Here is a 24,933-nt window from a genome sequence, read left to right as displayed (position 1 = left end):
ATAATAGGATGTATTTAAGCAGTGCCGTAATTTCCATCATGCATTCTTTGAAACCATACGCAATATGAAGGAAAATCACATGTTGACTTTTAGAGTTCATAGATGCATATATAAGTGTGTAAAAGTTGTTAGGTTGTCTTGGGTATTTTGGATACTATATGCTTCTTGTTTATGGGAATTCATTCGCTTTTTGAGCAATTTGTTAGCCAGTGTCCCAAGAAGGAAACTGTGCCACATAAACTGAGACCTAGGGAGTATGATGTAGTTTGACTTAATATTGTGTGCAAAAACTGATCAGTGAAACAACTATTCAGCTGATGAAGCTATTTTTCTAAAAACGGTGGTTAGCTTGGTAAAGGAGTGTACCCAAAGGGTAATTGAGAAGACGTTACAGATCAATGAAACTTTTTTGTTTTCTGTCACTTTTGGGCACTTGTGACATTTCAGTCAGTATAGATAATGCTCTTTTTAGAGAACGACCTTTTGTATACAACCTGTCGTGCAGGGGTTTCTTATCATGTTAACTGGATGGCATTTTTTATTATTGATTTATACTCTTGCAACAACGCAGCTGGCTTGCAACATGGTACTGGCTTGCAACAAGGTAGCTTAGATATAGTTTCTTATCTGGCTAAGACTAACTTTCACTCTCTCGATAGATTCATGTTGCGATGCGTACCATGTTTCTAAAATTTCCTTTTTTTATATTTATATAACAAATTCATTTGTTGATATCTGTTAAGCATGTAAATATGGCAAGTATCGTTTGATTAGGGTAAATATCCCAAGTATCCTTATATTGTACTATAGGTAAAGGATTCTGATTGCCCAATCGTGTACCTGGAAGAATACAAAAATAAATATAAAAATAAAAAAGTTATTGAGGGAATATCAGGTTGTGTATTCACAGAAAACCTGGTCTTTTATCAATTTTCTACACCACTCCAAGATTGTATCAAAAATATACACAAGATGTGCAATTGGATTAACCACTGTCTAGCTGTCCCAACCATCTATGTTTCCTTTACTGCCAAAAAATTGATGAAACAAAATAGATGTCTTTTACTCCTTACTTCTCTTATGCTTTCTGAACATAATTCTTTTGCTTTCATGGGGCAAATGAGCTGTAAATCCTCTTTTGCCAGTTTGAAGTCTTTCCTGCTGTTTGGTTAATATATTGTGAAGCTGGAGAGATCTAATGGCTGATTTATCTGCTGGGAAAAGGGTGGTAGAGGGAATCTATCCTAGCCAAAAAAAGGGTGACAGAGGGTTCATGTCTGCCTTGAGGTGCTTTAGACTCAAACTGGGCCACCTCTGTGAACGTGTCATGCCTGGCAGACTCCAAAATGCCTAACCTTCAATTTACTCTTGAAGCATCCCAGAATCTACTGCTGGAGTGTGCTTTGATGAGGTTGTAACTTAGCTAGGTATACAAATAATGAAATTTAGGGGAAAGGACGAGTGAATAGTAGACTTTAGATAGTACTCTGAGTTGGCTGTTACTCTTGAACATTACATGGTTGTCCCTAAAGTTGACCTGTAACAGACTCATTCTCATTGTTAAGGTTAGTTGTTGAATTGTAAATGATTATATGCATACATGCTGTCATGTTGTCGTGAGTCACTTGTTCTCTAGTCGATATTATGTGTCCTTCCCGTGACGTGTTTTCTTATACTTTCTTTAACTTTGATGGGACAGGCTTTTTCTGATGCTCTGTCGGTTGTTGATAAAATCTCCCTTGATGATGACTTCTTTGAGATGGGTGGCAATTCTCTATTAGCAGCTCAAGTCTCTTATAATCTAGGAATTAATATGAAGGACTTATATGCTTTTCCAACTCCATTGAAACTTCAGAAGGCCATTCAACACAAAAAAGTATCCTCTAGCCGTGAACTTAGAGCTGATGCTTTAGTGGGAGTGAACTCGCAAGTGCAAGAAAAAAGCAAGCTTCCTTCTAAGAAATCTTGGATGCCTGGTCTAGATAGCAGTACCTCTTTGAGTTTGACCAGTGATTATCCCGTTAAATGTTTGAAAACGGATTCAGCTTTGGATATTGATCCCAATGATGTAAATGGAAGAGATATGAATAATTCAACTTCGTCACAGGTTTCATGTTCTTACAGCGGGTGCAACAAAGTAAGGCATGATGCAGGTTGTGAGGGTTACAGTTGCCATTCGGTGTTGTCTTGGGAAGTTCCTTGTGATAAAATAGGTTTCATGCGAGAACAGTGGATGGTCTACATGGAGTCTTGTATTGATGCATCACCACTGGTTGTATTTAAAGAAGGAAATGTTTATCTGTTTATCGGAGCTCACTCCCACAAATTCTTTTGCATTGATGCAACAAGGTAATGCGACATGTTTTTCTAAGATGAATTGTTTGTGAAAAATAAGAATAGATAAAAATAAGTGTGTGAAGGACAAATTTCCTATACTTGAGTCCTACATCAACTTGGTTTAGCTGAGGATGGGATTTGCTTCCCAATTAGTCTCCATACACTATTAGACATTTTTATCTAGGCTTTGAGTCCTATTTGGATTGGATGTTGAATATGGACTTACAAACTAAAGTTGGTAGGTTTCACTGCGGAAAGCTCCTTGTTATACAGGTCATATCACCACTTTTGTTCAGTAGTATCACTTTCAAGATAGAATACATCTTCTGATTTGCTTAGATAAGTTACCTTCTCAAAAAAAACATTTTCTGATATGGTACACTCTACGATTTTTTTTTTTTTTTTGAGTAAAAGGTAACTTACACTCTACGAACTTTTTTATACTGCACAAGTTCAATTTACTTACATAGCTTATCTAACACTCCCATCCAAGTAGTGCATACAAATTGTATGTAATTAGATTGTTACATACTTCCTCCATGCGAATAATTGTGACACTCCTTTTTTGCAACGTCCCAAAATACCTATGTCATATTTATGCAACTTTTACAAAGCTTAAAAATTCAAATTCACTAAATTATTCAAATTTCTACATGTTGTGATGTTTCCTTATCTAGCTGAATTTGCATCTATTATTTAATGTGCTTCTGATATCACTTATATAATAACCTATAAGTAACAGTAACATCTTAAACTCTATCTCTAGTCAATAAGATAGGATAAGGCGAGTATTTAGTAGTTCAAGGATTGACAGGGGAGTTGGTGATTATATCTCCAAGCTGATCATTTGACTTTATGAACTTTGTGATGATGTTATATGCGAATATATAATAAAGTGACATTTGATTTTTATGTGCTTGGTCCTCTCATAGAACGTTGGGTTTGATGCAATCTGAAGAGCCACTTGATTGTCAAATAAATGTTGCGGCCACTAATATATTCAAACGTCAATTCTTGGGTTAGTTGTTTGATTTTCGTAAAGGAAATGGACCTTGAACCTAACTTAACGTTAAAAGTTAGCTCATAAAATAAGGATTACCTAATACTATATGTGGAGACAACTTGTACCTTGAACTATTTTCGGACATCAATACCCCCCGCTCGTCCAATACAGGATATGCGGAGTATGGAAATATAACATGGGACTATTAGTGGGTAAACAAATAGCATGGATGCGTCTGGTGCTGATAACATGTAAAATAAATGGTCCTTGAGCTTAACTCAACTCGAAAGCTAGCTCATAAGGTGAGAATTTTCCAATACCATAAAGGAGACAAGAACCCTATCCTCAGCCAATGTGGACGCTAACAGATTTATATAAGTTACCAATGCACAAAAGCCATGGTTCGATGTTCAGCTTCTACACAGAATCTTACTGTAACATTTTATTTCTTACTACTTTTTCTATAGATACCATTTTTATGTACGAAAGTTGTACTGGTAGGTGACTGTTTGTTGGAAGGTGATCGTGCCTAATCTATATTGTAAGCCTAACAGGCATAGGTTGACTTCCAGTATGCCGGAAAAATGAAACAAAGATGGTCTGAGCATAAAAAAACTGAAGGCGTTGCCCTTTTAAAATAAAAAAAAAATAAAAAAATGAAGGCTTGGTAGAGCACTGAAGAACTTGTGCTGGTGATTGGAGAAACTTGGTATCACTTGGGGTAGGATCTCAAGTGTAGGTTGTGCTATAGGATGTCTAAAATTGTAAATAAACTCATCAGGAAGTGAAGATATCGAGATTGCTTGGTGGAACCCTAACCTATGGTCTTTGCTTAGTTTTATTGGGGTTGTATTAGTCCATATCTCGATAGAAATAATCGACTCCATAATCCAGGACATTAGCAGAATAGGGCTAGAACTGGTCACCTGTAAACTGTGTGAGAGCTATGTGAAGCCGGGAAACTAATGCTCCGGTTGGCTTGTGTGGCATATGAGCCTCTGACAGAGATGTGACTTCTTGGTTTCGTTCCTAAGATTATCCAGAGTCACATTGTGATATTGATTGATGCACAACACTCAGGAAAAACAAGGAAAGCTCGGATAAATGCGATGGTTGTCAGCTTTTGCATGATCCTTTTGTTTCAAGTGAATGCACAACTAATGTTATCAAAAATCTGAGGTCACGTCACGTGAGGAATAAGAGAACGATAGGAAGAGTTGTGAAGAAGCATGCCCCTCGCCTGAATCCTTTTAAATTCAAACTTTTCAATGTCTGTGGTTATACTTCTTCAGACTTACATACACTTTTTAAATATTACATATAGTCTATTTTGTGTTTACATAACTTATCTAACATTGGTTAGCAAATTTTTCTCATGGTTTTAATCACTGGGTTTTATTATTGTCATTTTCTGCTATCACTTATGTCAATAGTGTGAGGTCTTTTGATAATTAAGTACATCCCATCTAGAGTGAAGTCTTCTCATTGCTTTTCATTTCTGGTTTTCGTATGTGTTGTTTGCATGTGTTCCTTCAATTTGTTATTCGAAATTTTGTTCTGCCTACCATTGCATATGCTTGATGTTTTAGTTTAGCTGTCATTGTTGCTTGGGTTGTGAAATATGTAACTTCCTTGTCTAGTCCAAAGCAAGCTTACTGGATGGCTGCATTGTTGCCTCAGTTTTCTTATTCTCTACCCTAGCTATCTGTTTCTTTATCAATATGTGAACAATTTTATGCTCAACTTGAGATGGTTTTCTGGCTTCGGTGATGAAAAGCATCTGACCGTACTAATTCACCGCAAATGTGTTTAGTGGTCTTGTTTTGTGGGAGATCAAATTACAAGGACGTGTTGAGAGTTCCGCAGCAATTCTAGATGACTTTTCTCAGGTTATAGATGTTAACTTTTTTCTGTCGTAGTTTTCTAGTTTGTAAGTTCTACATCAGCTGAAAGAGATCTCACCTACAGGTTATTGTCGGATGCTATGACGGAAACATTCATTTTCTGAACTTTTCAAATGGCATCCCTTGTTGGAATTTTCAAACACAAGGAGAGGTATGATTAGATTTACTTTTTCACAGTAACTCTTTTATTTTTCTCTTATGTAAAGTAAAATTCTGTCTCAATAATAGAAAAAAAAATCTTTATGTTCAATTGAATATTAGATAATCAAGAATAAACAAAGAATCACAAACCTGTAGAAGTTTTCTGCGCTATTTATGAGATGGGTTATCATTTTGTATTATGATAGAATTTTGATTCAATAGCACAGAAGTTTTACAAGAATGAGATTTTTACTGGTTTCTTGAGTATTCAGTTATTAATTAAATTTTTAAAAAGTTTTTTCACCTAATTGAGATAAAAGTTCTTGTTACATCAAAATTAGTTTTATCGTAAATAATGTAAAATACTATATACACTATATTAAGAGGATTGTTTGCATTGTTAGAGGTTTGACTCCAATTTATGGGTGGTGTTCACAAAATAAAAGATAAATAAGTAAAAACAACCTTTGAATGCTTTAAAAAATTAAACAATTGAGGCCCCCAGGGCTTGTTCAAGTGGCAAAGATTGAGGAACTTGTGACTTAGGTCATAGGTTTGAGCCGTGTGCAATGCGAACTAAGCCTGATATTTAAGTGCACAACCATTGAAGCCTACTGTTGAGTCCCACATCGGTGGGATATGAATTTCCTCGTCTGCTTATATGGTCTTGGGCAATTCTCACCTCTAAAGCTAGCTTTCGGGATTGAGTTAGGCCCAAGCTCCATTTTTAACATGGTATCAGAGTCAGCTCCATCCCAATTCATTGTTTACCCGATGTTAGGCCCCCATCTTTATTGTCAGTGTTACAGATGTCCCGTCCTAGGCATGCAAGGGGGTGTGAGTGATGTGGGATGTGGAATTTCTAGTCTCCTCATATGGCCTTGGGTAATCCTCACCGCTAGAGCTAGCTTTTGGGGTTGAGTTAGGCTCCATTTTTGACACATATGTACCAAAGATGCACTTTTTCCTTTAAAATATGTTGGACTCTTGTGTTTTTACATGAGGTGGCTCTTGATAATCCAGTGATGATTGTAGACCAATTGACGATTAATTAAAGTAGGTTGTTGATTATAGTCATGAATCATGATAGTCTGCTGGAAATTGTCTTTCTTTCCTGTTTACTAGAGTTTTCCATGCTGACTGTTGTTTGACATTTATTTTTGTGCTCAACCTCTGAAATTTTAAGGTCAAATCACAGCCAGTCATCGACAAAGAGAGGCACTTGGTCTGGTAATTTCTGTTCTTTATCTACTGTTGTTTCATGCAGGAAATTTATGTAACTGTTTGATAAAACTTGTCAATTTTCTCTATATCCGAAGCTTGTCTATTTCTTCTCTGCTTTTTGGCATTTCAGTGCATATTTATCTGTTATTTCAACTTTGGGGAGGGGGCTTCGGAAGGGATAACCACAGTTAAATACAGGAAAAGGATGCGGATTATGTTATATCGACTTCTTGATGTCCTTACATTTCTGGAGATGAGGTTTAATTCGATCTATCATGAATGCCTCATGTGATATGTTTTCTTACAATGTGCTAATGATCTCATCATCCAAATTCATTTTGTTGCATTAGCAACTGAGTGCCGCTACCTATCACACGAAAGCTGGGGGATAAAACCAGCTGGGTTCCATTGTTTCTGATGTCAGCTCATGTTTGCTCCGTTCAATGGTCTAAGTGCCAGTTAACTTCTTAGAATTACTGAGAGCCCCTGGTGTTTTTGGATAAGTGTTTGAACTGTTGAAGTTCCAATTGACTACTAGAATTACGGAGAGCTCATGTTGAGGTGATGTTTTTGAATAGTCCAGTACCTGTTGACATCCTAGAATTACCAAGAGCTCGTTAGTATTGACCTAAGAACCTGAAGAAAAATTGAAGAAATTTGGCGTGATTTGTTTTCTGACACGGTGTCGAAGATGGTCAGCGAAGCTGTACAGTCTGCTATAGCTTATAGTCGTTACTTCTTTTTTCTTTTTCTTGATAATTATAGCTTATCAATTTCTTCATTTCTTTTTCTTGTTGTTGTTGTTAGGTATTGCTGTTGTCACTTTTTGGGTTTCAAAAATCACCCTTCTTGGGGTAATGACGTTGCAATGAAAATGAACACTTAATACTTGTCAATCTTTTGTCATGAACCTGTGCTATATGGGGTTGTAGGGATATTTATCTGGAAGAGGACATTCTAGTTATTGACAAGTTTTTAGAGGTCGTTTGGTTCACGGAATAATTGTGCGTGGATTATATCAGAGTTATAATATGGTGCATGACAATCACTGATTATTTCGTGCATATGCATTTATCACCGAACATTTGGTTCATTCTGTAATAAACTTTCATGTCTTTGACTTCAAATGGATAGAAATTTGTTTTCTATTAATAAACACTTTTGGAGTATACACCACTCATTTGTTACAGGAACAACTATGGTTGGATAGAACTCTAGTAAGGATGTCATAATAACAATTACGCATATCTTTCTCCTTGCTAGAAAAACTATATTTCTGTGTGCTCATCCTTTCCAAAAAAAAAAATTTGTGGCACGAAAACCAAAATTTGCTTTAATGATTATTATACATGTACGCATTTTAAATTCAGAAATGTTAGAAATCTTTATTTGACGATGCTTCATGATTTCATTGGTTACCTAGATTAAAGTAAGATAGCTTACTTTTAGGTTTTTCTTTTGTCACTTTAGGTTTTTTTATATTGGTTTTTTTATATGCTTTGGTAATATGTGTATTCTTATTACACCTTTTACAATATAGAATAATCCATTATATTTTGATTATGCCGTTACTATTTATGTGTGATATGGCAGTGGTGACAAAAAAATTGATTAATAAAGCATAGTACTCCCTCCACTTCAAAAAGAGCGTGCACTTAGCCATTTGCACACCCCTTAAGAAAATGCTAACTCCTAGGCAAGAATAGGTAATTTGACTAAATAACCCCAATTAAATAGGTATTGGGATTTGGCCCCTTTACACGTATAAGGGCAAATTTGGAAAAGTAAGGTTAATTCTTTCTTGATTTGGTAAGTGAACACTCTTTTTGAACCAAAAAATAAAGACTAAGTGGACACTCTTTTTGAACCGGAGGGAGTATTATATAATGATTATTTTTCTCTAATAGATGTTATCCGACGACCCTTTAGTGTATTTTGAGGATTTGCATGAAGCACTTTAGCCACGTAATTCCTATACAACAGGAGTATGTCAGGCAAATGAAGAGTGCATGCAACATGGTTGCAAACAAGCTAGCTATGAATGAGACTATGAAGCCATATATGTTGAAACTGGCGCTCTTTATCCTTTAGAAAAGTATTTATTTTCTATGAAGTTCCCAATCAAAATCAAAATGTAATAGATGAGAATAAATAGGTACGTGTGCTCTAATGGTTTTTGTTGATGGGGTCCCCAAGTTTCTTGCCATCTTGATACAATTAGCATTCGTTCACTGAAACTGAATAACTCATTCTATTGTCTTCATTTAATTGACTGCAGGTGTGGGTCACATGATCATAATCTCTATGCCCTTGATTATGAGAATCGCTACTGTGTTTACAAAATTCGATGTGGTGGTAGCATTTTCGGTGCACCTGCACTTGATGAGGTGGTTTTGCATGGCCTTCTTTGTAGATAGACTTACCCTTCTTTTGAAATCTTTTGCCATTTTCTAGAATGTTTGTGGCTGTACATTATTAAAGGGCTAATTAGCAAAACCTTCCTTGAGATCCACAAGAATGATTTTCTTTTTTGCCCCTCATCTTATTTGGACACAGCTGAAGATTGCCATATATTGCATGTTATTATGTGCTTTTGCTGTGTACAAGTACAACACTGCTTTGGAACAATTATCCTTAACAATTCTACAACATCTCAGCTCTAGTCACAGATCTTCTTCTTTCTTTAAGCAACCTTGCTTTTCTTATACTCCTAACCTTTTTCTTTAAAAAACTTTTTTAGGTGCTTGAAAAACTCTATGTAGCATCCACTAGTGGCAGAGTAACAGCACTATTTGTCGGGGTAAGCAGTTTGCATTTATATTTCTTTGGAATACATTTTTCTGTTTTTTTTCTTATGGAATATAATAATGATGGACCAAGTGGAAGAAAAGTAATTCGGGACCCTCCTCATGTCACAACTTGTACTTCATAGGAACAGTTTGCATACTTAGTGGATCTATAGGCAAATGTGTTTTTTGACATTAATTTTATTCCCTGTTGGTGGTTAGAGAGTTTTCCATATCTTCTACTAGATAATAGTGACGCAACCTTTTTCTCTGTGTCCAGAAGTCTCATATTATGATCTTAGTTCCATACACTTGGTCATATGGCCTTGTATGTTACTGAGTAGTTACTTGTTTTTGCCATTAAAAAACTCCACACACTTGGTCATATGGCCTTATATGTTACTGAGTAGTTACTTGTTTTTGCCATTAAAAGGTAAGGGAGTATATAACATGTGAAAGCAGATAGTTTATGCTAGTATTAAGCTGTAGAAAGAAGCTGAATTTTTTACTGGCTGCATTTTCGGCATCTGATCATATACGAGACAATCTGGTCTGATTTTAAGATGTGAGTTAAGACCTTAACAGAAACAATGTCACCATCATGTGAGGCACTTTGGTTCTTGGCAGAGTCTGGGCTAACATGATTTATCATTACTTTATAATTAATTTTTCGGTGGAAAAGGGGATACAAATTTCATTCCAGTCAAACATTTATACTGTTAAGAATCTGAAGATAATATAGAAATCCCGTAATAATCTGTGATTGTGATAGAAGTTTATGCAGTTATAAAGAATATGTAGAAGGTAGAATCATGATAGCATGTGAACAGGATGAAACTTCTACGTTTATTTAATTTTATTATTTTTTCATTTTGCAACACACGAGTCCTCGTTTGTTTCTTTGTCAGATCAAACCCGTTTCCCCATCCTCCACGTTTTAAGTGGTCATTACTGGGTGAAGGGATGGATGGGGGTAGGTAAGGGATTGTGGAACTTTGGTTTTGGTTGACCAGCTTTGTTCAGAATCTCAGCGTGGTTCAAAATTTTGAGAACTCATTTTGGAAAATGTTTTTCAATTACCAGAGAGGCAGTGTCTGTTTCAAAAATTTGGAAAAATTATTTTGGAAAGTTTTTCAATCGTTTGCAAAAACTGTTTTTGGACCAAACACTAAGAAAGAAAAGTTATTTTTTTTTTCCAAAAACCGAAACGCTTACTTTTTGGTGTTTGGTTGAAAAACATTTTTTGCGCCCCCCCCCCCCCCCCCCCCCCCACACACACACACACACACACCAAAAACAAAAGAAAAAAAAAAGAAATGATTTTGTTGAAAGTTGATACTTCTCTTCAAATATCTAAAGCAAACACTTGACTTCTCCCGAAATTTATCAAAAATGAGTTTCCTTCGGATATCAATGATGTTACAAATATGGATGTGTTGGCAGCTGTTTTGGGTGGTGAAGTAGGGGCTTTACCAACTATTTATCTGGGAATGCCTTTGGGAGCAAAATCAAAGTCTTCTGAGATTTGGAACAATGTTATTGAGAGATGTGCAAAAAAGCTGACTAGATGGAAGGCTCAGTATCTGTCTATGGGTGGTAGATTGACATTAGTCAATTCAGTTCTTGATGCAATTCCAACATACATGATGTCCCTGTTCCCCATTCCAATCGGAGTCATCAACAGGTTGGATAGCATCAAGAGGAATTTTTTGTGGCATGGGAATGAAGAAAAGAAGGGTTACCACTTGGTTAAGTGAAAAGCACTTGCTTGTGGCAAGAGATATGGAGGTTTGGCGATCAGGAATTTGAAGATTCAGATTAAAGCTCTCAAAATGAAATGGTTGTGGAAGTTCACCAATGAGAATCAACTCTTGTGGGGCAATGTAACTAGAGCCAAGTATGAACAGGAAGATAACTGGATGACTAAGGAAGTCACAACACCATATGGGGTGAGTCTATGGAGATCTATTAGAGTATTGTGGAGTGAGTTGAGGGCCAGTTCCAAGATCAAAGTGCTTGATGGAAGTAAAACTAGGTTCTGGAAGGACAATTGGCATGAGATGGGCAGTTTGGAGTTGGCTTTCCCATACATTTTCAGTTTAGTGCTCTACCAAAAAAGGAATATAGCAGAAATGTGGATACCTCAAGGCTGGAGCATCATTTTTAGGAGACAAATCAATGACTGGGAAATACAAAGAGTGGCTGACTTCTTCAGTTCAATAGATCAGTTTGGTGGACTACAGACAGGTGATGATGTGTTATGGTGGCAAGGCAATTGCAGGGGAATATTCAAGGTCAATGCAGCTTACACAAAGATGAATCACTCTAACCAGCAGATAGCCAACTGGCCTTGGAAACACATCTGGAAAACTAAAATTCCCCACTAAGTAGCATGTTTTGTGTGGTTACTTTTGCTAAAGAAGCAGCCCTTACACAAGACAATGTGACGAAAAGAGGACTTCTTTTATGTTCCAGATGCTTTTTGTGTGGAGAAACAACAGAGACGGTTAATCATCTCTTCCTTCATTGCAAGTTTACAACTCAACTTTGGAGAATTATTCTAAACCTCAAGGCATCTCTTGGACCATGCCCGGAAAGGTCACAGATGCTCTCAGAAGTTGGGAGGAAACAGGCTTACAGGCAAAGGACAGGAGCAGATGGAGTATTGTCCCTACCTGCATCTGGTGGACAATTTGGAAGGAGAGAAATTCCAGATGTTTTGAGAAAGTGGAGAATGGGTTACAGAAGATTAAGCTAAACTTAATCTTGCTTTTGTGGTTTTGGTGAAACCAGATCTACCCAACTGATACTGTCTCTATAATTGATGTTTTAGTTTCAATATAGAAATAGGGCAGTAAGATTTAGAGTTTGTTGTAAATATGGTTTCAGTACTACCTAAGTACTGTTTTGCTACATTTGAAATATGAAAGATACAGTTACCAGTTTAAAAAAAAAAAAAAAAAAGCTACAAATGCTATGACAACGTGACAAAGAAATACTTTATTTTAGCAATAGTTTGCAGCTTATGTAACGTTCATATGTCTCACCAAATTCACTAAATGGAACTACGATATTCATGACTCCTTCCTCTCTGATTCTTCCTATTTGGAGACTCCTACTCCTCCTCGGCTTCATAAAAAATTACCTCAATCAAATCCCTACCTGCACCTAGTTAATGTTTCTTCCAATGATACAGGTCTATAAACTATCCCAGTGACTCATTGCCTGCTTTAGCATAATTATCTCCTAGACCGGTTGAGCTCTTTACTGATGATACCACTCTTTCCTTGCTTTTCAAGAAGTAATCAATGCACTCCCAAATGATTTTTGTACTTAATAGTTTCTTGAGTTATCACCACATGTCACCGTCATATCATAATTCCCTTACAAGTTTATCCATTATCTCAATGCAAACTGTAACAAAAGAAATAACTCAGTTTGTTTGCCATCAGGATGTGGTTGATAAGATAATTGCTCTACATAGTAATGGTACCCAAGAGATTAACTCCTTTACCATGTGGTGAAACTAAAGTTGGATGTTGTTAGATGTACGAGAAGATTGGTCGTCTCAGAGCTTGGCTGGTTGCTAAAAGATATATCAGATATATATGTCTTGAATATTATGGTACCTTTGTCAATTGCCTCTTTATCCCTATGGCATACTAGGCCCATACATGATAGAATTTGTCTAGAATATCTCTCTAACCTAATACTCTTCTTCACGTCTTTTGTAATCTTTCCTTTGCCAATCCCTCTACTCAGGGAGAGGGATGGGATAATATGTGTTGCTCTATGGTATCAACAGCATAAGCTTCTTATACTTTGTAATATTGTCAATATTTGCTTCTTTGCAAGCCTGCTAAACAATTTTCTCCTCTGCAGGCTCTGCCATTTGGTCAACTATGGGTACAAGAGTTTGGAGTTCCTATTTTTGGGTCACTTTCTGTCAATCCTTCATCTGGAAATGGTACTTGTTTTGTGTGTCATCAACCATTTGTTCTAGCTTGTTATATTTTTGTCCGTGACTAGATATTAAGCAGAATGGGTTTGATTAAAATTCAGTTCTACAGCAATTTCCTGTTAGATTGTTTGGTAAAGATCCAAAAGATTAAAATTTACTGCAACTTCCTTTGATTATCCTTCGTAGTTCGTTACGGTTTTTGATTTAAAATTGCAACTTGTTGGCTCCTTAACATAGCTAGTCACAGATCAATGGAGATTTGGAATGTGGTCATTGAAAAGTTTGAGAAAAGATTGGCCTCTTGGCAACAACAGTACCTTTCTCTTGGCGGCAGAGTAACACTCATCAATAGTGTCTTGGATAGTATTCCTACTTACTTCATGTCTCTGTTCCCAATACCATCAGAGGTTCAATATCAACTTGACAAACTAAGGAGGACTTTTTTATGGGAAGGTAATAGCGAAAATCACAAGTATCATCTAGTCGAGTGGGACAAAGTAACTCTTCCAAAACATCTAGGTGGTCTTGGTATAAAGGATTTAGCATTACACAACAAATGTATGTTAATGAAGTGGCACTGGAGGTTTAACCAAGATGATGCTGGTCTTTGGAAGGAGATTATCCAAGCTAAATATGGTAGCACTAGCCATTGGTGCTCCAACCCAATCTTAACTCCTTATGGAACTGGTTTATGGAAAGATATCAGGAGATTGTGGGATGAGTTCTTTCTCAACACTTCCTTCCAAGTGGGAAATGGGGCTCATATTCTATTCTGGAAAGACAAATGGCTTGACTCTATTACTCTTAAGGATGCTTTTCCCAGGCTGTTCCTTATAACAACTAACCCAGATTCAACAATTGCTCAGAACTGGGAGGACAACTCATGGAATTTGCACCTAAGGAGACACCTAAATGACTGGGAAATAGAGGACATGATAGCATTGATTGGGTGTCTACAGAACAGTCCAGTTCTCACTCAGAAAAATGACAGGCTTAAGTGGGGCAGTAACAAGGACGGTTCTTATTCTGTCAAAGAAGGCTACCTGCTTCTGACCTCCAACAAGGACCTGATTGATCAATGGCCTTGGAAGCTGATTTGGAAAATCAATTTACCGCCTAAAGTCTCCTGTTTCTGCTGGGTCGCTCTAAAAAGGGCTTGTTTAACTCTGGACAACCTCATGAAAAGGAAATTTCATCTTGCTAATAGATGTTACATGTGCCATTGCACCTCTGAAACCATTAACCACCTATTCTTACACTGTCCAGTTGCTACAGATGTGTGGAATATGTTCCTCACTTTGTTTGGTTTGCAATGGGTTATACCGCACACTGTCAGGGAAGTTTTTGTCTGTTGGAGTTCTTGGAAAGTTGGGCAGGTCATCAGAAGAATCTGGTCTATGGTCCCTGCTTGCATTTTGTGGTGCTTATGGTTGGAAAGGAACCAAAGATGTTTTCATGGTATTGTAACTGCCAGCTCAAATCTCAAGGCCAGATGCCTGACTACTCTTTTTAGCTGGATTAATTTTACCCCTGCATACAACCCAGACTCTTTTTTGGATTTTATTAGCTCCTTAGTCTTATGATAGATTCTTGGATTTGCCAGCTCTCTAGACTTACGATAGGTTTTTTGTTATCTTTGTATGAGCTGATATTTCCTCCTCTTTTGTAACTATGCATCCCCTTGATGCCTTTGTGATTATAAAACACTTACATCATCAAAAAAAAGAACAGTGAGGAGATCTAGTGGCATGCTTTTAAATGCTGTTGATGTTGATATCCTTTGTTAGAGATATACAATATCCGACATCTGTAACGACATTCAAAGGAATTTATAAATGCATTAGGCTACTTTACCCCTGCATTAACATGTTGGTTGGATCTTCAGATATCTTTTCCTTCCTATGAGAGCAATCTTTGATGAACTTAACCTGACGCTCTTAAGTTCTATTTTTAGCCCATGTGAACCATATAACCATTACATGTGCACAGAAGGTGTTGATATACCAATTCCATAGTCGAATGTGAGGGCATCCAGAGGGCAACAATTGGCTAATCCATTTTCTCACCCATAATATGACTTGTAGCCTGCATGTCAACCGTACATTGGGTTATCTGTGGTAGGGGGTGTTAGAGATATACAAAAGATAGGTGTATAAAGGCATCCAGAGCTGTGTACAAAGGTCTAAGGCTACAATGATTGTCTTAAATTTTTTATTGGACATTCAGATTGTCATATTTCTTATGATTTTATTTTTATGATGTTATGGATTGTTGTCCAAATTTTAGATGGTTGGTAGCATGTGCTATTATGGTGTGTGTTTCAGATTCAATTACATTCAACTTAGCTTGTGGTGTTGCAGTTATATGCTGCATGGTGGATGGAAGTGTTGTTGCGCTGGATACTGAGGGATCTGTCGTCTGGAAGGTATAACAACATTAGTTTTATTGAAGTCCATGTATTCATTCTTGTTACTTGGATATAAGGAGGGTATTTTTTGGTGGCAAAACTGTAACATGTTAAAAGCTGCACGAAAGAGGCAAATCCAAATATAGAAGAACCAGCTCTTCCACATGACCAAAGCACAACTGCACGAATATTCACATTTAAACAATCAGCGTAAACTAATGTACTGGAGCATGAACACATATTTTCTTGATTGAATAAGTACTATCTTTAATACCAAATGAAATTGGGATTATGATCTTTTAGTTGATGCATATCTGTCCATTTCCTGAGACTTCCCTTTTTCAATTATCATCAGCTATTTATTTACTTACTTATGTGTTTTTGTGGAATAGGTGTGTACAACTGGCCCAATATTTGCTGGGCCCTGCATATCTCGTGCACTACCTTCGCAGGTGATTATTCTCCCTGTAATATCTTCTAGAGTTATAAATCTGATACACCCAACCACACTTCTATGTTAAGAGATAACGATCACAAGGAAGCTTAGTCACATACTAGTTTGTAGGTGAGATGTACAGAACCTTTTGGGTGAGAAACAAACATGAAAGTCATGATTTGTAGATCATAAGGGGTTACACGGTATCTCTTATCTTTATGAGGGTGAGGACAGTGGGTTTAGCAATATGTTTAAAAACCAAAAGTCACATTTAAATTTCTCTTGATGGCTTTCATGCTTCCTGCCAGTGTTCTGCTTCGAATTAGGAGTATGTCCACCATTAAGCGAAGGCCTTAGTTTATGAACCGTACTAATAGTTTATGAACCGTACTAATTCTCGATGTCTGTGCCAACTTTTTTGACACACTTCTATTTTTGACATTGATTATCATTACTTTCAATCTTTCGGCTTCTATTTTCATTTGGTGAAAAGACCTTATGACTTCTCAATCAGCTATTGCAGTCACCCTAAAAGTTTCACCATATCAGCCTAATTAGGCCTTTCACAAGTTTATTTCTGCTATCCTTAGTTTTCCGCTCTTTACATTCCCAAAGCCTTTCTTATTTTTTCAGCTAGTAGTATCTCAAAATCTAAAATCTAAATGCTCGCAAGTATGAATATTTTTCATTTTTAAATCTCTACAGGTGCTTGTTTGCTCAAGAGATGGCAGTGTCTACTCCTTTGATTTGGTAAAGATCTTGAACTTCCGTTGTTCTGCAGCTTATAATTATGACATTAATGATTATTCAGTAAGACAGTAACTATAGAGAGCATACTACACAAATGGTGCCTTCTCCTTCCCAATGTGTAAATGATCCGAAAGAAGTTCTTTTCAATCCTTTTAAGGAGCTTGAAGACCAAATTTTGGCTGTTCTGTAATCTATCTGACTGTCGGAACAAGTTACTTAATCTCTGCGTCTTTTCCTCATTAGTTTCCTCTTGCTTCAAAATCTCCTTCATTGTATGAAATCTTTGATCATACTGATGGGGTTTTTCATATTCTGCTAGGAAAAAGGTGATTTATTCTGGAAGCACGGTGTTGGACATCCAATTACTTCATCTGCCTATGTTGATGAACACTTGCTATTGGCATGTATTGATTCTTCTCTGTCTCAAAGGTGATTTATTGTAGTTTGATCATGCAATGAATTGTTCTATGGATTATAATCAGTTATCAGTCAATAGGAAACTCAATCCATGTGTGTATATGTCATTGGCAGGTTAGTCTGTGTTTGCTCCAGTTCTGGAAGTATACATGTTCTCCAAGTCAGTTTGAATTTTGACGGAGAAAAACAACCATGTGATATGGTGCGGGACTTTGCTAGGTTTGAACTTGGAGGAGACAGCTTCTCCTCCCCGGTGATGATAGGTGGGAAAATATTTGTTGGTTGCCGGGACGACTATGTGCACTGTATTAGACTCCAGGAAGAAATACCAATATAAGCCTATTAGATCTTGTCTTTCACATGCTCAATCTGTGGGGGTATACAACTGTAACACCTCGTATCTTAGAACTCATGTTAGACTCGTAACGTAGAGTTTCAGAGAAAAATTTGAAAGTTTGTACGTATTACGAAAGTGGTTGACCAGCCTACTTTGGGCACCCGTAACTCCTTGATTAGTTGATAATTTGAGAAAACTTAAAACATGAAAGTTGTATCCCTTTGGAATTGCTTTCCAACGGTATCTTATGGAGCTCAAACGGAGCCTTGTGCTAAGAGTTATGCCTGTTTTACTATCACTGGTCGGAGCAGAATTTTCAGATTTTGGGTTACATTTTTAGCCTTTTCCTACTCAAATTGGGGCTCCTTATTTTATTATTGTATGAAGTAAAAACGTCCTAACACTATTCTAAACCCTAAGAGACTATTCTTTTTCTCTCTACCTCCATCCCTAAAGAACCTAGACACTTTAATCTTGCAAGAAACTCATTCTTGCAATCAAGAAAAATCAAGAAACCTTCAAGAATTTGGTTTGGCAATCTAGTTTCCTAAGGTTTCCTCCAAGGTAAATATTTTAATCAAGAACCTTTGTATTCTACAAGATTTATCATTTATAAAGACTAGAATAAATCCACCCATCCCGTTACCCTATAAAAATCAGAGTTGTAAAAAGTTGGAGAAAACTCTAGTATTTTTCTGTTGAGTTTCATTCCGACCAGCCATATTAATTTGGTGTTTCCCGATAATCTAACCGTTGGATCAAGCCCAAATTTTAACTGAATGTTCATAACACATAAGTCTAAAATATGAACGGTGGAGATTGGATTTGGATGTCCGGAGCAGTACCCTTTGAGCCACGAACAGTAGCTGCGAAAATCAGTGAAAATCCTCTCAAGGTTTCCAAATTCAAAGCTTTTGGAATTCTTCTTCAAAGATTCAGACTTTTCTTCAAGTTTGGAGCGATTAAGGTATGTAGAGTTACTATCTACGTGTGGGAAACATCATTGTTCTTCCCCACGCCTCATAATCCATAAATTATGATTCTCTACTAAAACTAGGGTTTCTACACCATGTTCATGACAACCCTAGGTCCATGTCCATGAATAGATTATGTATGAATTGCTATTATTCTATCATTGTGTTCTTAATAACTCCATATGATTATTGAGAATCAGTCCGTAATCCATGAAAACCCATATCTTGTATTCCATGGGTTCTTGTATGCATATTTTTAACTAAGAATGATTATTTCATGAATATCCTACATGTCTACAAGTTTTCATGCAACTATATTATATAATTACTTTCATGCTATGATACAAGATACATACATGCTAAATACAAGTTATTTCATGAAATCATGTTTACAAGTTATTTCATGAAACCATGTTTAAAAGTTATTTCGTGAAATCATGATTACAAGTCGAGTACAAGTTAATTCACGAAAATCATGGACTTCTTAGCCAATTATATCATGTTCATGTTTTTGGGAGTTGCACGAATTACCGAGAAGGCTCAGATAGCCTGAAACTACGTAGCCACCGTAGGACAAGGATCGCTCCGCCCAGTTAGGACGATTCCTTAATTTACACTGAATGGATACATCAGGCACGTTACCACCTTATACCCTGGTAAGGTATGGGGGCTCTGCTGGTCTGGTGAGCTACCAGACTCCACGTATCCACGTGGTGATATCATGTTATCGGTTTATGAAATGCTCTCCCTACTTATCATGTTTTACTTTTGTTATATATATGTACCCATGCTCATGCTTATGCTCATGTTCATGTTCATGTTCATGTTTTCAGTTTCAGTTCTTATCATGTTATTCCATGTCCCATGTTATTTCTTTCAGTTGCTTTACATACCAGTACATTCAATGTGCTGAGGTCCCCTTTTATTGCCCGGGGGCCTGCATTTCACGATGCAGATACGTATTTACAGGACGCCGCATCTGCTCAGTAGGATTTGTTCGTATTAGCTCATTGGTGAGCCCCATCTCATTCGGGGTTTAGTCAGTTATCTTTATTTTACTAGTCATGCATTTAAAGGTATGCTTGGGGGCTTTATCCCAGCAAGTACGTTTTCCAGTCAAGATTCACGATTAGAGGTTTTATAAACTAGTCAGTTTAGTTATGTTAGACATGCAAGGTGTTTAGCCATCTTTGGCTCAACTCATGTTATTTCCGCATTTATGATTTAAACAAATATTTCATTAAATTATTATGACATCTGTTACGGGCTGCCTTCATTGTGCCTTGGCGCCCGTAACCTCATGCGCCCTGAACGGGCCAAACGAGTGTCAGCCGCACAGGCAGTGCCAGCCCACAGGCAGTGCCAGCCGTGCAGGCAGTGTTTGCCGTGCGGGCGACGTGCACCAACATGGGTGCCGACGGACGGGAGCCCACAATCATCATAGATATGCTCCATTGCATATCCTAAGAGTAGCAAGGAAGTTCCACAAGTATCCGGGATGAGCCCACGGGTCGTCGACGCACGAGCGACCCCGTGCGTGCCTGAGTGTCAGTCCTGAGCGTTTCCGAGCTATGGATGGAATCTTGGGATTTCGGGTGAACACACCCTTCCTAGGATGTTATTGAAGGTGCTTACCAAGTTTGGCGTCATTTGAACATCATTTGCCTAAGGGCTTGACTTAGCCAAGGAGCAGTGTCAGTGTCAAAGCTCCCTAAGGCCATATCTCGTTCCACGAGCATGGGGATGAGATGAAACTTCATGGAGGAGTGAAGGACGTCAAGAGAAAGAGTTAGGAACAGACGGCGCCTCATTTGGAGTTCGGATCATTGAGAAAGGCCAAGTGTGATTCTCGAGCAGAATCATGTCCAGTGCTAAAACTTGGGCTTTTATTTTTAAAGCATATATAAGGGGGGCACAAGTGTCTCAGCTCAGCCAGCCTCCCCCCGTGCGTGCCACCATCAAGCCGCACTAAGTGAGCATCCTTGGGGGCCAACCTCAAGGGCCTGCCTAGGCATCCCCAAAGGGTCCTAGGTACCCATACGAGTTACGCAACTCTATGGGCGGCGCTCGGCCACAGGCCAGCGTTGGGCGCCCAACGAGAGCCGGAGGCTTGACGTATGGACCGACCATGCCCTGCGGGCTATCCTTGAAAATGAGAAAGCCCTCCGTGCCGATTGAACACTCGAGGCACCTCTCCTAAGAGCCTCGTGTGTTGACTTGTGAGCTTGGCTCAGGTTCAGCCTAGCGAGCAAGGGTCCGTTGGCCTAGACGTGCAGTCGTGGGGCGACGCTGCACCATGCAAGATGAAAGTATGTCGCGAGGGCTACATTTGGCAACGCCTCATCATAGGCATACCACAAAGGACACACATGACACTGGCCAAGGATTCAGGAGTTGCCCTACTCAGGCGTCGCACCGCCCAGGTGCACAGGCACCAGACCAGTGTCAAGCCTGAGGATTGGGCTGTGCGCGCACCAGCGACGCTCAGCACCAGGCGAGGGACTGTCATGTCCGTAGCCAACCCCAGGTATGTGTGCAGGCGCAGACCCAACATATGAAACATGCCATAGGGGCATACTAGCAAGGCAAGGCCAAGGCCTTGACATCGACCCAGCGGCACCGCTGAAGCTAAGCCTCCAAAGCCATGGGCGCAAGGACGTGCCATGAGTCCTAGGACTATCATTAGGCTGGCTCGTAGTCCGCCTGGACTACGGGCGCCGCACAGGCCATTAGTGTACAAATGACACTATGAAGGAGGCGGCCCGTGACACATCTCATGTTTTATAAAAGCTCATCACGTTCATGCTATATTTCCGCTCATGTATGCCTCATGATGATTCAGCAAGCCATGTGGTTCGCTCGGTCACATGCAGTATGACACCGAGTGCCGTGTTTCGCCCAGACCATGGTTCGGGGCGTGACAACAACTCCTCAGTATCGAAGCATCAAATATTGGCAAAGAAGTTTCCTGCGAATTATTTGAGCCTTGGACTTTGGAAGAATCAAACTATGAGGAAATCACGAGCATCCTTGACATCCTTCTATTGCTGGAAATGCTGTGGTGAACTTTGAGAAAAGATCTGATGCAGTGTGGTTCTTGGTGCACTTTAGGTACCCTGTGAAATTTTGTCAAACTCTTTGCATAGAGAAAGGCTTAGTGCATTTCCCACTTGGGAAAGGAATGGTTATTTTTCCTTATATCACCAATAATTTGAATGGAAGAAGATACTCGGTGCAATATCCAGAGCGACTGTTTGGAAGGACTAAATAATGAATTAGGTCTCATTCAACTAATGTGCTCACTGTCCACCTTCCTGATGACAGAGTTGCTCCACTTAAAGCCTGCTTTCGTGAGACAATTTTGTTGCTGTTGTGAAAGCACTAAATAACAATCAAGTCTCTCCAACTAGTGTGCTAATCACCCAGCTTCGTGATGACAAAAAAGGGCCCCACATAAAGCCAGATGGTTGCTGCTTTCCTGAGACATTCTGCTTTTCTTGATAAGCAGTCCCAAAAGCTGGCTGATGAGGTAAGGATTTCCCAAGATCACAAAAGGAGATAGCAACTCATATAAAATGGGTGTCCAAAATTGGCTAAACTAAGATAGGGATGGGCCTGGCTTGCATCATATCAAGAAAATGGATCGTGAACCTAACTCAATCTCAAAAGCTAACGCATGACGTAAGACTTGCTCAAGGCAAGTATGGAGACAATTCATTCCCTCAAAAAAAATATGGGACATACTAATACTTCCAATTCATGCTCAACATTTCCTGCTTTGACATGATTTATACCTCAATGCTTCTTGATAACACTTGGCCTGATGCATCAGATAGAACGAACCATGTGTGAAACCGCATTGACACACTAAGCATTTTTCTCTAGAATGAAAGCTAAGAGACGTGGAAGTCGTGCCTTATTTGTTTCACCTCATTTCTTGGTAGGTTGTATAAATATCCTCTGCTTGCCTAATCGTACGCATCTTTATTTTACAAGAACGTATATAACTGACCGATGAGTGGATAGTGGTGAGTATCAATTTACATGCAGGGGATGTGCTGCCATTGATATGAAAGTTTATTTCAAGACCCCTCTTAGTAATTGTGTGTACAGATTGGGTTATAGCTTTAATGCAATTCATTTTAGAAAAGCAATTGACAATACAAAATCAGGCAACTGCCTTCTATTGGTAATTTGTTTCTTCCGGAAAATTACGTTCATCGCTTGTTTCTTTTTCTAATACAAATCTTGTTTTTTCGTTCTACTTGTTGCTGCTTGTTCAGATATACCTTCTTTTCTCTTCATTTGCTTTTTCGTTTGAGTTTTGTGATATTGTTTCTGAACTAACCTATTGTTTTACAAGATTAGGCTTCTGACTAAGATATCTTAATTATTACACTCCATCTTAGAGAACAAACTGCTTGTCCGTGATTCTGGTTCAAATTTTTGGCGTACATGTACAGCTAGTCTTTTTGGGAATCATGGGGCCTCTTGATTCAATTTGGTTATATTGGCGGATTTAAATTATATCCATTGACAGTAATAAAAATTTTACACTACAGTATGATTTAATTAGCTATAGAAGGTTATTTTGTACTATTTTTTCTTAAGTTTGGAGCTCTACTTGTTATAGACCACATACCAATATATGAATGGCATGCGTATGCATCTAAATACGTCACTTAACTATGACTTTCACATCAATTTGTCACTTAAACCAATACATGAGTGACATGCATTTGCATCTCAACTTATCACTATAAGTATGATTTTCACTTTAATTTATTACTTAACCATCGTTCGTATTTAGTATGGGTTGGTGTACGGTGTGAATAAATATTTTCTGGCAAAGTTTGAAAATTACTAGTTTAGGTTATTAGGTGCAGCTGCTTGCATAGTAGGTTACAGTGTGGCCCCTTTCACCCACTAGCTAACTATAAGTAGGGGTGTTCATGGTTCGGTTTGGGTCGGTTATTGGTTAAAATCATAACCAAACCAATTTAGTCGATTTTTAAATATCTAAAACCATAACCAAACCATGTAAAATAATAACCACCGGTTTGGTTATTGTCGGTTTGGTTCGGTTTTTCGGTTTATGACTAGCCGTGACAATTCAAATATTCTCTCTCTACATTCTTCAAATTTCTTATGAAGCTCTTTTTTCCTCACGGCCCATAAGGGTGAACTTTGCTGCATATTGAGGGAAAGACACGCTGATGGCAAATCAGGTGGATCAAACTTGCAACGCAGTTTAGATTCAAAAGAACAAGTCAAACAGAGGTTTCAAAATACAAACAACCCTTATGCTTACGACTTATTAGAGTTGGGCTTGGATTGTTGGACATATTCTTTTAAGGCATGGGCCTTAAAAATAAGTAGACCAAAATTAAAAGGTATAAAATATCTTTAATTATTTATGAAAAGCTAATATTATACATATAAATAAATATAAATTTTATGTATATAATTATCCGTTTGGTTCGGTTATTTATTCGGCTATTTTTTACTATAACCATAACCAAACCAAATATTATCGGTTTTTCAAATTTAAAACCAAACCAAATCAAACTAAACCAAATGTCGGTTATTTTATTCGGTTTGATTAAATTTTCGGTTTGGTTTTGGTTTTAACCAAAACTGTGAACAGCCCTAACTATAACTATAAGTAAGTGATGAATAGTTGAATACATATGGAGTATATTCTTTTGTTTCCACCTTGCTGCCATATTCGTCATGCATGAATAAATTAATCATTATTTGTATTTTATAAAATATATAAGAAAAATAAAAGCAAGATAAGCACAGTTTTAGACATAATTCAAGTATCATGGCCGGTTAGTTGGCATCAAATGGTTAAGACCTAGTCTTTATAGGCCTTCATGATTTTCTCTTAATTTTTTCCTTTCAATTCTATCCAAAAGAATGTATTACAATTATTTAGGTACACTATATACATAGACAAAGTATGAGAGGGAGAGAATAGAGATCCTTTTATTTTTTAATTCGTTAATATTTTTTGTGAATAATGCTGATGCTCATAATTACTACTCATTTGATAGCACTAAACTTATTATCTTATTTACATCAATAATACTTTTTTTGCTGGAAAATGTTATGTAAACCCTCCTAAGGTTCTTAAACTTATAGGAGCTCACCTCTCAAGATTCACAAATTACAAAAGCTCTCTAATTTGAGTTGTTGCTAACTTGTTTGGCGAAAACTCTTGCGGAAATTAAGAGTGCTTATTTTTTAAAAC

At 37.8% G+C, this 24,933-nt stretch overlaps 1 protein-coding gene across 7 annotated transcripts in view; it reads left to right on the top strand.

Annotated features, from left to right (window-relative positions):
• Positions 1 to 22,870, top strand: part of LOC132645145 (putative acyl-activating enzyme 19) — a 30,350-nt gene extending 7,480 nt beyond the window's left edge. For 3 of the 7 annotated variants that reach the window (XM_060361935.1, XM_060361933.1, XM_060361937.1), the window contains exons 6-19: positions 1,700 to 2,349; positions 5,154 to 5,229; positions 5,309 to 5,395; positions 6,572 to 6,615; positions 8,888 to 8,996; positions 9,350 to 9,409; positions 13,278 to 13,362; positions 13,594 to 14,814; positions 15,717 to 15,781; positions 16,156 to 16,215; positions 16,905 to 16,949; positions 17,269 to 17,378; positions 17,481 to 18,670; positions 21,520 to 22,870. In XM_060361935.1, the coding sequence (XP_060217918.1) occupies positions 1,700 to 2,349; positions 5,154 to 5,229; positions 5,309 to 5,395; positions 6,572 to 6,615; positions 8,888 to 8,996; positions 9,350 to 9,409; positions 13,278 to 13,362; positions 13,594 to 14,814; positions 15,717 to 15,781; positions 16,156 to 16,215; positions 16,905 to 16,949; positions 17,269 to 17,378; positions 17,481 to 17,703 (2,835 nt within the window). In that variant the 3' untranslated portion in view covers positions 17,704 to 18,670; positions 21,520 to 22,870. Of the gene's footprint in view, positions 1 to 1,699; positions 2,350 to 5,153; positions 5,230 to 5,308; positions 5,396 to 6,571; positions 6,616 to 8,887; positions 8,997 to 9,349; positions 9,410 to 13,277; positions 13,363 to 13,593; positions 14,815 to 15,701; positions 15,782 to 16,155; positions 16,216 to 16,904; positions 16,950 to 17,268; positions 17,379 to 17,480; positions 18,671 to 21,519 lie in introns of those variants that run through there. The other 4 variants (XM_060361934.1, XM_060361939.1, XM_060361938.1 and 1 more) reach the window with 4 other exon arrangements.
• The last annotated feature ends 2,063 nt before the right edge of the window (positions 22,871 to 24,933 follow it).

This window comes from Lycium barbarum, chromosome 6, assembly GCF_019175385.1.
Source record: "Lycium barbarum isolate Lr01 chromosome 6, ASM1917538v2, whole genome shotgun sequence".
Taxonomy (NCBI): domain Eukaryota; kingdom Viridiplantae; phylum Streptophyta; class Magnoliopsida; order Solanales; family Solanaceae; genus Lycium; species Lycium barbarum.
The sequence above is the reverse complement of the archived record's forward strand: the minus strand, read 5'-3'. Positions and strand labels throughout refer to the sequence as shown.